This window comes from Equus caballus, chromosome 22 (genome assembly GCF_041296265.1).
Source record: "Equus caballus isolate H_3958 breed thoroughbred chromosome 22, TB-T2T, whole genome shotgun sequence".
NCBI classification, from domain to species: Eukaryota; Metazoa; Chordata; class Mammalia; order Perissodactyla; family Equidae; genus Equus; species Equus caballus.
In genome coordinates, this window is record NC_091705.1 from 11,962,096 (window position 1) to 11,974,801 (window position 12,706).

General features: G+C 40.7%; 1 protein-coding gene across 2 annotated transcripts in view; it reads right to left on the reverse strand.

The window, feature by feature from the left end:
• The window catches only part of SPTLC3 (serine palmitoyltransferase long chain base subunit 3), a 148,307-nt gene extending 142,383 nt beyond the window's left edge, over positions 1–5,924 (reverse strand). Inside the window, exon 1 of one of the 2 annotated variants that reach the window (XM_001492503.5) lies at positions 5,401–5,924. In XM_001492503.5, the coding sequence (XP_001492553.1) occupies positions 5,401–5,517 (117 nt within the window). In that variant the 5' untranslated portion in view covers positions 5,518–5,924. The remainder of the gene's footprint in view (positions 1–5,400) is intronic. The other variant, XM_005604475.4, reaches the window with a different exon arrangement.
• Positions 5,925–12,706: the final 6,782 nt, after the last annotated feature.

Consider the following 12,706-nt stretch of genomic DNA (forward strand, 5'->3'; position numbering starts at 1 on the left):
TAGCAATATTTGAGTGTCATATCCTGGAAGTCAAAAGAAGAAAGTGCTTTAAGGAGGAGGGAGTGATTACCTGTGTCAAATGCTCCTGACAGGCCAAGTAAAATGAGGACTGAGAGGCCACCAGTGGATGAAGGAATTTGAAGGTTTAAGACTGTCATTTATTGGGCATCTATTATATGCCAGGCATTGTACTGAACACTCTTATAATAGCAGTACAAAAGAAAGAGATGGTTGCAGGCTAACTTTCATAGATAACAGCTACCATTTATTGAGTATCTATTATATATCTTATAGTTATTGGGAGCCTTACATATGCTATCTCATTTATTCTGCATCATTGCCCTGTGAGGTAGGGATCAGAGACATGAAGCACCTGCCCAGTGGGCACAGCTAGTAAGAGGCAGAGCTGGACTCAAACCCACTTCTATCTGTTATTGAAGCTAGTGGTCTTCCTGCTATCATGGAAATCCTGAGGGGTACTAGGGCATAAAAAGCCCCAGAAAAGAACTGTCTTTCCAGGGAGCTCATTTTTACTCAAGGTTTTAAAAGTAGTTTTATAGCAAAAAAAAATTTGAATGTATTACAGAGTAGGATGCAAAATTCTAATATAATTTTTTTAATAAATGAATAATACGTGTGGGCTTATTGCCTGAGTTGCTTTGGGTTATGTGTGGTTTTCTCTCCTCTTGGATCAATTTGTGAGTTCCTCACCCTATCTTCTCTGGAGAGGTTGATTTGCTAGTTTTCCTGGTTGGGTTGTGAGAGCAGACGTAGCCTAATTAACAAAGGCGTTCTAGAGCTGAGGTTCTTAAGTTGGGGATCTGATAAAGTCAGGGAACACATGAACTCTATATGGAAAATATTGTGATTATGGACATATTCATTTTTCTATAGATAATATCTCCCAGATTCTCAAAGGATCCTTGACCCACATGGCAGAGAAAGAAGAGTCAGGTATAACTTGTAGTTAATAGGATTATCATGATTTTCACAAAGATTTTCTTTTGGGCAACTTTTGAAGGTCTAGTTACACGATATCTAGAGAACAATAATGGTGACCAAGCTTTATCAATGCATTGTCTAACAAAAGCTTTGCGTGTCACTTCCTACAAAGTCTAAGAGATCAAGTTTGACCAGTAAACTGCTGTTGGTTCTAGGACATTTTGACAAGCAGTTTGGCTCTACTACTTGAAATCAGGATAGTTAGGGAAATCTAGCATATGTGGTTGGTCATAATTGTTCTTCAGACTTGCACATTCCGGGATCAAGTGTTAACATAACAACTCAGGAAAATGAAGATGCAAGATTCATCTATTGCTTTTTAAATATATAAAGTCAGTCTAAATTAAGAGGAACCAAATTCCCTGAACCAATTTTCCTTAATGTATTTGAGAAAAAAGCACTCTATTTATTACCTCTTATTTTTGTCATCCTATTTGCCTAGAGTTTAGACACTTTAGATTGTGGCTTGTGGCAACGTTTCTTTGAAATCTACACTATTTGAATTTTTAAAGACTAGATGCCAATACTTAAAAATCAGGAGATTGTTCGGGCTGGCCCAGTGGTGCAGCAGTTAAGTTCGCACGTTCTGCTTCGGTGGCCTAGGGGTTCGCCAGTTCGGATCCCGGGTGAGGACATTGCACCGCTTGGCCAAGCCATGCTGTGGTAGGCAACCCACATAGAAAGTGGAGGAAGATGGGCACGGATGTTAGCTCAGGGCCAGTCTTCCTCAGCAAGAAGAAGATTGACAGCAGATGTTAGCTCAGGGCTAATCTTACTCAAAAAAAAAAAAAAAAAAAAAAATCAGGAGATTGTCTCCTCCTCCCACCCCATTTGGATTTCCAGCTTCTTTTGAAAATCATAAGATCTGTCAACACAGGACCTATTTTCCCTCATGGTGACAAAGAGTTTTGTTCAGGTAAACCCATTCTTACCACTTCCTATTGTCCCATACCAGGCCTTGCCAGCCTTCTAGACGTTTGTAATCTCAACCTCTGCTATAATCAAACCATCTTCAATGTGGCAAAACTCTTGAGTGGAGCAGGATTCAGATGGCATTGTGATGGATAAAGTAGATTGTGGAGAACAATTTTGAATACTTCTCTGAGCTATGCTGATAGTGTTCTTTCCCCAAATATTTACTCTAAATTGCAAATTACCTGGTTAGTGTCTTTGTTTCTAATATGGTGGCAATGGCTCCTTCTCACATGAATTTACAGGATGGTGTACTTTAAAATTCCAAAAAGCTACATTAATTCAGGCCAACTGAGACAAAGGTGACAATACTTAGTAAAAAGATTGTTCTTCAAAATAAATGTAGTGGGGGTCCATGAAAGTAATTAGGTTAACATCAATCTACCTCTAACAGTAGAGAAAGATTTTCTAGGAAACTTTAACAAATAGATCAAATTAATTTATAATTAGCAGATATTAAATACCCTTAAAAGCATGTATTCTTTTAATTAACAAAACATCTTCACCTGAACACACAAACCCTCCTGAGCCAACTATTTCTTCACAGATGATGCAACAAGTAATTATGCGTCAGATTTGGAAGCATTCAAATGATTGTGTTTTTGCGTTGGTGAGTTCATTGTATTTGGCTATACCAGCCAGATACTCATCTTAAGCATGCAGTCCTTATGTCAAAGCACAAAACAAAACAAAGTAAAAGTGTACAGCTTAGGAAAACACATCTTTGCCAAAGATCAATAGCAAATGGGCAGCCGAAACAAACTCTTCCTCAAAATGCAAATACCAGCACTGAAAATGGTTATGATGGGGTTGCAGGGTGACTCTTCTAGGCATTTTAAAGAAATAGAATATACACAGTTTCACTTATTTATTGCTGCTTAACAAAGCACCACAACGCTTAGAAGAACAATCATTTGCTTGCTCAAGAATCTGTCATTTGGGCAGGGCTCAGTAGAGATAACTCATCTATGCTCCATGATGTTATGAGTTGGAGCAGATCGCCACTGGGGCTGGAGGATCCAGCCAAGACAGTTCTCTCACACAGTTTGCAAGTTGGTGCTGCACCTCAGCTGGGAGCACAGCAAGGAGACTTGGTTTCTCTCTACTTGGGCTTCTCCTCAGGGTCCTCTTCTAGGTTGGTGGCTGGGTTCCAAGAGTGAGTTTCTAAGAGGACTGGATTCAAGCTACAAGGGTTTTGGTCAGGACTCAATTTGTTAAAAGTCCCCAAGGCAAAAGGGACTAAAGCCAGTGACTGAGGAGCGTGATAGTAAAGACTTCATCCACATTATACAGGGGAAAACAGGCCCTTGTCTGCCCTACTGCACTAAGACCTCAGCAGGGTTTCTCTTTCTGGAAAATATTTTTTAAGCCATAATTGAGGCTCTCAGTGGAAGCCAATTTCAACTTAATAACACCTAAATGTACCTAAGCCAACAGATTCTGGATGACCCTTCAGAAACAGCTGTCAGAAAAGGCAACGGCTGCCCTGATATTCCCTGATGCTCTTAGGGAAGCCACAATGTCCCAAGATGTTTACAGTCTTGTAGGAGTACTTAGTAACGAACCTTTAGGATCCTGGCTTTCATCTTTACTTTGGACTGGTTGCAACCATCTAGCTAAGTTTCTACCCCCTTCACTAGACGGTGCCTACAAAACCAAGGTAAAGAGGAAGAATAGCTTTGGGGGCATCTCTGCCCAAATGAGAGCCCTCAGAGTCAGAATGGTCCACAGGGCGAGTAGGCAAGTGGCCAGTGTTACAGGTATTCCAGGGGCAAGGAGTGTCTTGGGTGGTAGTGGTCTGAATCAACACAGTGACATATAGATGGTGGATATTATTATGATTGCCCTCAAGCATATGATGGGAGTTAAGTGCATTCCCTTTACATTGCACTAGGTTTTAGATAATCAGATGGAAGAGGCCAGATCTGAGGTTTTTGGTAGAAACTTCCAAAGCTAGGGTAATGCCTTTTGTTAAAAGGGGAACACATTTTGAGGACTACAGCCTATTCACACACAACCCAGGCTCTGGAGTGCCACCCCCACCTTTTCCCACTGGATGCATGAATTTAATTCACTGAGTAGTGGCCTGGCCCCAGCCAGCCCCTCCTGTTCTGTGATCTTAGAACAATCTCACCTTCCCCTGGGCGGATGCTGGTTCTCTGGGGATGGATGAGTGACGCAGGACTGCAGGGGTTCATTGCTCAACTTCTAATTTCCCAACAGTGAAACTACCTGTTGGCAATGTTAATTTGCCCCAGAAGCAGATGAGCTCACCCCTGCTCCTCAGAGCAGAGGGCCAGGGCATCATATGGGAAATTGGGAACTGCCTTTTTATAAGAATCTCGCAGACCTTGGCTCTCTCTTTGAATAAACTGACAATATTTTTTTTTTTCTAATAACTGCTTACTAGATCAATATATCTGTAGCTTGTGTGTGTCTGTGTGTGTGAGGAAGATTGGCCCTGAGCTAACATCTGTTGCCAATCTTCCTCATTTTCTATCTTTCCTCCCCAAAGCGCCAGTACATAGTTGTATATCCTAGTTGTAGGTCATTCTAGTTCTTCTATGTGGGATGCCACCACAGCATGGCTTGATGAGTGGTATGTTGGTCGGTACCCAGGATTCAAACCAGTGAACCCTGGGCTGCCTAAGTGGAGTGTGTGAACTTAACCACTCAGCCACGGGGCCAGCCTCTCACAACATTTTTTGAGTTCCTCCTCCTGCTCAGTACATCCCCATCAAACATTCTGTCATAGCAGGGGCCAAAAAAAAAAAAAAAGTATTAAATGAGAAAACAATTAAAGTCTGTTTGGTTTCTGTGTGCAGCGGGTAACAATAAGCCACCCTTTCTGAAGTGTCTTGGAAAGGAATGCGTGTGATGTCAGGTTTCAAAGGAAGACTCTGGCCCCAAATCAACCTGTGAGCTCTGACAATGCTCCACTAAACACCGAAAAGAATTTGCCTTTCAGCCTGAGAGGCATTTCTCATGTGCCTGGGAAAAATGCCATCTCCACCACATAATCTTAGCAACGTTTACTTTCACTTCCTTTTTTTCGTATGAAGCATGATGAATGCAGCCTGTTGTCATTTCTGGTGGACTGAAATTTGGCTGAAGAGTCTGAGACTTCACAATTCTGCTCCCCAAAATGTTTGAGAGAAAATGAAAGTCTAGTAGTTATGTTTCTATTTTAGGGGTTTAAAGCTCTTGGGTTTAGGTGTGTCCTCTCTTGTATAGAGAAGAAATTCTCTGCTTAACCCACACCCAAACTTTTTGGTAGCCAAGCATTTGAGTTAGCTGAAGTGAAGAGTCAAAACACATAAAACACTTCATAAAAAGAACTTTTAGTTAGGACAGCTTCAAACAGCTTTACAAAGAAATATTGAAATGCTAGGTCCTTCAGAGTAAGGGGGAGGGACTGCCTCTTACCTGGGCTTCTTTCACTGTCCCGTTCTCTGTGTAGTTTCCACTTTGCGAGCCATCACTCTGTTTCCTGTGATTGTGAAGATTCCCGTTGCAAACAGCACCACCTCCAGAATTAGCCATTTGTGTGAAATGATGGAACCGACAGGTTTTCCTCCAGTGGTTCTTGGCAAGCTTCTGTTTTGAAGTTGGTGAGGGGATGGGATAAAGCACTTTGGGCTGAGCTCTTGGAGGAATCCTACCAATCAGGCTTTTCCAGAAGAAGTACAACAGCCTATCTTTTGGGCAGATCTTTGAAAATAAAAACAAACAGTTACCTTTATACTCTTCGACTCAGAATGTGGCCTCCATGGCAACAAACCTGCTCCCGAAACCACAAAGGACATTGCCCATGCTGGCTTCTTGTGTGGACTGAGGACACCAAGAGACTGTAAAACCCAGTGGCCGAACAGCGAGGAGGCGGACTAGGGGGTGGAGAGTCTTTTAAAGATATACACACATGCACAGCACACTCACATGGAGTCTTCTACGTACAGCCAGTTTCGAATTTACGTCTATCCCCCAGCCCCTCCCTCTTGCATCTAATTACACTTTTTGGGTCGTAAACCAAGCTCAAAGTCAACATTTCTTTTTGCTGTAAAATAACATTCATAAGTGGTTGCCAGGAACCAGAGGGTGGAGAGAATGGAAAGTTACTGTTTAATGGCACAGAGTTTCAGTTAGAGAAGATAAAAAATGTTCTGACGGTGGACGGTGGTGATGGTTGCACAACAATGTGAACTGAATAACAATGTGAATGTGCTTAATGCCACTGTACTGTACACTTAAAAATGGTTAAAATGGTAAATTTTATGTAATGTGTATTTTACCATAATACAAAGATGGCAAAAAAAAATAACATTCAGAACTCATCTGATGTTAAAACCAGTGATAAAATGAGAGGTACTAACTCATCTAGAATTCCAGTAAGACAGAAATAAGGGAGACACAATATTTCGTGTCTCATCATGGCTGAATTACCTTTATCAAGTGACCACGCAAGAGCCATTTTCTCTCTTTATGCCTCAGTTTCTCCACCTATAAAATGAGAGAAAACTTTTGGTGGGCCAAGCTCTGATGGAGTAGTAGGAAAATAAAATTGTGGCTTAGGTGTGTCACTGTCTTACTGACACAGGTGTTGTGAGGCAGATGGTGACTTCAGTATCCCAGTCCTGAACTCCTCTTGTTTAATCATTAACTCTAATTCTCTCAATGCACCAGAGTTCTGCTTTATCCTAGTACCATCAATTGGCATTGTGGCAACACGGTTTGTCCGACAGTGTCAATCATTTACAGCCTGTTGAGTCCTCCCAAGCCCACGCTCATGGTTCTTCTGAATAGAGAGTTCTTTAACATCAGGCGCTTAGAAATGAAATCCATTTATCGGGTCAATGGACAAAAACAAACAAACAAAGAAAACACAAAAACAAAAAGACATAAATGGCTCCTGTTGTCAGAGCCTCATGTCCTGGTTCTCAGCTTTGGGGAGGGTTTGTTTCCCCTCCAGAAACATGTGGCTTACAGAGGAGGTGATGATAATACTTCTCCTAACCATCTTTTGCACGTAAGGGTTGCCATTTTTCCCATCCTACAGAGAGCCAAAGGAATAACATAAGGTCTTGGGCCGAATGATGAGATGGAGTTAATACCAAGTGTGCCCACCCCTTTGTGTCTCAAACTCAGAATTTCTGTTATGTGTCTCCCAATCTTTGTCATCAGAGCAGAATAAGTTTTTCACGGGTCTCTCTCTTCCATGGTTATTACACTGGGAGTTGGGAGCTAAATTTGTTGTGGCTTATTTCCTTCTAGACTTAAGCAAAAGGGAGAAGAAAAGGTGGGAGGTCATGCTAATGACTGTTGACCTGATAGCCTCAGCTTACGTAGAAAGACAAGTTGAAGACATGGTGCTATTTTGACTGAGCTCTACTGATCTGTACAAAGTTATTATTATTACTTTTGTGGTGAAGAAGATTTTCCCTGAGCTAACATCTGTGCCAATCTTCCTCTATTTTGCATGTGGGGTGCTGCCACCACATGGCTTGATGAGCAGTGTGTAGGTCCACGCAGGGATATGAACCCGTGAACCATGGACTGCTGAAGTGGAACATGCAAACACAATCACTACGCCACTGGGCTGGCCCCACAAAGTTATTTTTTTAAATTTTTTTATTTTTTGAGGAAGATTAGCCCTGAGCCAACATCTGCTGCCAATCCTCCTCTTTTTGCTGAGGAAGACTGGCCCTGAGCTACCATACATGCCCATCTTCCTCTACTTTATATATGGGATGCCTGCCACAGCATGGCTTGCCAAGTGGTGGCATATCCGTATCGGGGATCCGAACTGGTGAACCCCGAGCTGCCCAAGCGGAACGTGCAAACTTACCTGCTGGGCCACTGGGCCAGCCCCCAACAAAGTTATTTTTTGAATGAAGATTTTGAGATAAAACTAACTAAATCCTGAACATTAGACGTTTCTATCCCTCTTCCTTTCTTCCTCCTACTTCCCTTTCTTCTCTTGAATTTCCCATTTTCCCTTTTCTCCTACCCTCCCTCCTCGTCTTCTTTTTCTTCTTGTTTTTCTTTACTTTGTTTTCACAAGGGGACAAAAACCATATATAAAGCAATCATCTCAAAGCACAGCTGAAATCTGCTTCATGTTTTTTTTCCTCATCCCAATTGCCCAGGTTACATCAGCACACATAGACCTTCAGGAAATGTCTACTACATGGTTTCACTCTTGAAACTTTTCTACTTTACTTGCCATATTGGAATATGGGAATTGTTGTGTACAAGTCATCTGAACATACTAAAAATCTGGCATCAGCTACTGTGGATATGTATTATCAGTGGTGGCTCATTCTTTATATCATCTCTAGTCAAAATAGATGTGGTGTTCTGTTTGAGTGAGAGGTAGCTTTGAGTGTAAAGATGCCAATTGCTATAGTCAGAATATTTGTGTAGTCCAAAATTCATATGTTGAACTCCTAATGCCGAAGGTGATGGTATTAGGAAGTGAGGCTGCTGCGACGTGATTAGGTCATGAAGGTAGAGGCCTTATGATAGGATTAGTGCTCTTATAAAAGAGGCCCAAGGGGCTGGCCCCGTGGCCGAGTGGTTAAGTTCGCGCACTCCGCTGCAGGCGGCCCAGTGTTTCGGTGGTTCGAATCCTGGGCGCGGACATGGCACTGCTCATCAGACCACGCTGAGGCAGCGTCCCACATGCCACAACTGGAAGGACCCACAACGAAGAATATACAACTATGTACCGGGGGGCTTTGGGGAGAAAAAGGAAAAAAATAAAATAAAATCTTTAAAAAAAAAAAAAAAAGAGGCCCAAGAAGCTTCCTTACTCCTTCAGGAGTGTGAGATTACAGGGAAAAAGTACTCATCTAGGAAGCAGGTCCTCGCCAGACACCAAATCTTCCAGTGCCTTGATCTTGGACTTCTCAGCCTTCAGAACTGTGAAGAACAAACTTCTGCTGTTTAGGAGCTGCCTGGTTTATGGTATTTTGTTATAGAAGCTTGAATGGACTAAGACGTCAATCAACATTAAGATACAAACTAAATATTGAGTATGGTTTGGTGTCTCTGAATAACTACACGCTATTTCAGATCAGACAGTAAATGTAACAAATGTTTGAATAACTATTATGTAGTAGGTTATTTGCTAAGCCCTTCAATACAACAATGAACAAGACATATGCAGTCTCCACTCTCACAAAAGTAAGAGTTAGCAGCACCTGCATATCTTTTAATCAAGATATCTCTTTACTGAAGATAAAAATAAACCTGTCCATTAGTGTATTAGATGCCAAGGTCAAATTAGTGAACGATGGCCTTGTGGTATTCCCCAAAGGGACTTTTTTGCCCAGGTGCCAGCCTCTAGGGATGGGCAAGAAAGAGATGTTCAAAGTCTTGGTCATGTGTTCTGAAAAGGCACTGGGAACATCTTGGAGATGAAAAATTGGTAGAAAAGGGAGGAAAGAAGCAAAATAAGTGATTGGGACTGTACAGTGTCTAGAAGTGTCTTGATTCTCAGTGATTCAGTCTTTACTGATGGAATGGAGGGTGATGCTGATGCATCACAAGTTGTCACTTTTCCAAAGCCGTAAGAATATATGGCAGAAGTAGGTCATGAACTCTAGAATTTCTCAGTCTGGAGCAAGTCCCCTCTCCCTTACAGCACGATGTCTCTCCTTCAGCTGTTGTCTTGAGAACCATCAGCCACCAAGAAGACAAATAACAGAAACTGTTATGATTTAGGAAATTTCATTGAATTAGCCAAATAATAAATAAAAATACTTTATTTTGCCTTCATGATCCATTAAAATCCAGTAATCTGTCAAATAGATACAAAGATCTAATGACATCTCAATATCCACTGGGATTTGATAGACTGGAATTTCTCTACAGGAAAGTATTTAAATTTCCTAAAGAATTCAGTCTGGAAAAATTCTCAGTGTAGAAACAATTCTGTTCCAAAGATTTTCCCATCAATAGGTTGTAAGCACCATGACATAATAAGGCCAGATACCAACATTACAGATGTCAGATTTGGGTTTTTCTTTCAAAACATTGGCTAATAGAATGCAATGCTAATTTAAGTTAGCAAAAATCTGTTACCAATGACTATTACCCCAAAGACAGAAACAGTGGAGTATTTCTCCTTTTCTTTATGATATAATCCTTCAGAGGGTAGTGTTTGCCCAAGTCCATGTAGGAGCAATTACCTTCAGAATGTCCCCAAGCAAAGAACAGGCAGTTTCCCCCTCTCTGTGGATGTAATAACTCTTTGCTTGTGAAACTGAACATCTATTACAAAACAAATCCAAAACTTTCAGGATTCAGACTCTCAGAATACAGAGCTAAGTACTCCTAAAGAAGTGCCCCAGAGCCACTACTATCACCCTGCTATTATTCTAGGCGCTTGGTTCTAGCTTCTCGAAGCCACTGTATTTAGGGGGAAGTTACCTGATTTTGCTAATGCAAAAATCATTTTTATTTCTGTCAGTAATAAGTTTCTTTGTTTCATTTGGGGTTTTTTTGTACAAAGCAATGATGATTTACTTAAGTTGGTTTTAAATTAATATTTGGCATATTAAATTACAAATTGAAAACCTAGTTAAGTTCAATCTACAAATCTTGTTATAACTTCTTATGAAATAGGAACAATTACTTTTGCAATTGTTAACTGATTCATATTTGACTGACGTAAGTTGAGTAAGCTAAATTCTCCTTAAACAGTGCCATTTCTAAACTTACTTAATGCTTTGTCTTAAAACGTTTAAGTGCCTTTAAAATTTAGAACATAAGAACACGTGAATATATTTTATTTTCCTTTAAGCACTTCAAATGGCTACTGGGGAAACTTCTAGCCTTAACAAGCAAAACCTTGCTGAGCACAAAATTGACTCATAGAAGTTTGATAAGTTTATATGACAAATCAAGTTCTCCTCAGTATCTCAACACTGTCTAGAAACTAGTTAGAATTCTGTTACATATTTTAACTTAAAACTACAAGACTGCTATGTGGAAGTGTTTTAAATATTTACAGATTCTTTAGCTCATTCACACACATAGATTATTCCTAAATTTAATAGCCAAGTATAAATATTATGAGTTTGATTTTATCACCTCTCTATTAACTTCAATATTCCCAGGATTTAAAATACAATTACCCGACTTTTAAGGAACAGGTGTACCCTCTTGGCAAGGTTGAGGGTCTTGATACCCTTCCTAAGGGAAAAGAGAATTGACACAGGTGTGAGGGCCCCAAGGGCCATGGAATCCAGGGGCCTGAACCAGAGCTCCCGTGACTGGCTGGCTCCATATTTTGCCATCATGTCAGCGGAAGCTCTGATTTCACACTGCTCAGCAATCTGCTTCTAGCTGCTTATTTGGGAAGGACAAATTCTGTAATCCCCACCACTAATCTGTTTTCTATCACTTTGCTTCATGCAATTTTTTTTTTTTTCACATTCTCCTTGTTTAAAAAGTCTAAAATCATTTTACAACATCTCAATGGATCCCGCTTCTTTTCGTACAGTTGTCCCTTTGGGCATTCAGGCCCAGTTCTTTGGTTATTCCAATGACAATTTGAATCCTTCTGGTTTCACACATTGCTGTGCTGCAGAAATCAAGTTCCTTTAGCTCACATAGTGTAAGTTCAACGAATGAATAAAGCAGAACTGAGATCATCAAATCGTCTATAGGTCCACAAGATGAATTTACAATTCTTGTTGGCAAGTTTCTGTGGGCATAAGGAACTGGACTGAATAATACTTAATTTAGGTCACAATCTGGAGTTTTAAAAATTAAATCCCTGAGATAAGATTATTTTAATTATATTTGCTTTTTTATTTTAAAAGAGAACTCTGTAACAAATTACTGGAGAGTTCTGTTGACTTGGATTCTTGATAAAATTTTACTTTGTTATCTCTTTAATGGTTGAAATAAGACGGATAATTTATATGCGAAAACCTATTCATCCTATACTGAAACAGATTTTTAGTAAGGAAGAAACTTTTTGAAATGTGTCTACGAGCTTCAGTTCAATCATTTGTTTCAAATTAATCATGATTGCCAGGCATTGTTCTTAGCTCCTAAGAAATACAATGAATCTGATACAGTCTTGCCCTCAAAGAACTGTGGGCAAGAGAGACATGCAAAGTACTTTCATTTAATGTGAGGAGGCAATCAAGAGCTAGGGAGTGTGGCCGGCCTCGTGGCTGAGTGGTTAAGTTCAAGTGCTCTGCTTCGGTGGCCCATGGTTTCGTTGGTTCGGGTCCTAGGCGCCGACATGGCCCTGCTTGACAGGCCACCCTGAATCGGTGTCCAATATGCCACAACTAGAGGGGCTCACAGCTAAAGTGTACAACTATGAACTGGGGGGATTTTGGGGAAAAAAGCAGGAAAAAGAAAACTAGGGAGCATAGCTGAGGGAGCAACTAATTTTGCCAAGTCATGGAAAACCACACATTGGAGGCAGGATTTGAACCGCGCCTTAAAATGGAAATAGGTGATGGGGAAAGAATGTTTCAAGCAGAGGGAGTGGCATGAAAACATAAATGTGAGGCATTTGTGAGAAAATATACAAAAAAAAATCATGTTAGAGTGAAGAGACAGATCATCTTTCTCCGAGTAAGGAGGTAAATTGGAGTCCTCTTTGAATGGCAGATGGGATATGTGGAGCCGGAAGAGCATGTGAAATGGATGGAGGCAGGTGGTTGGAGGGAACTTCACAGCCCTCTTGATATACCCTGGCCCCCAAGTG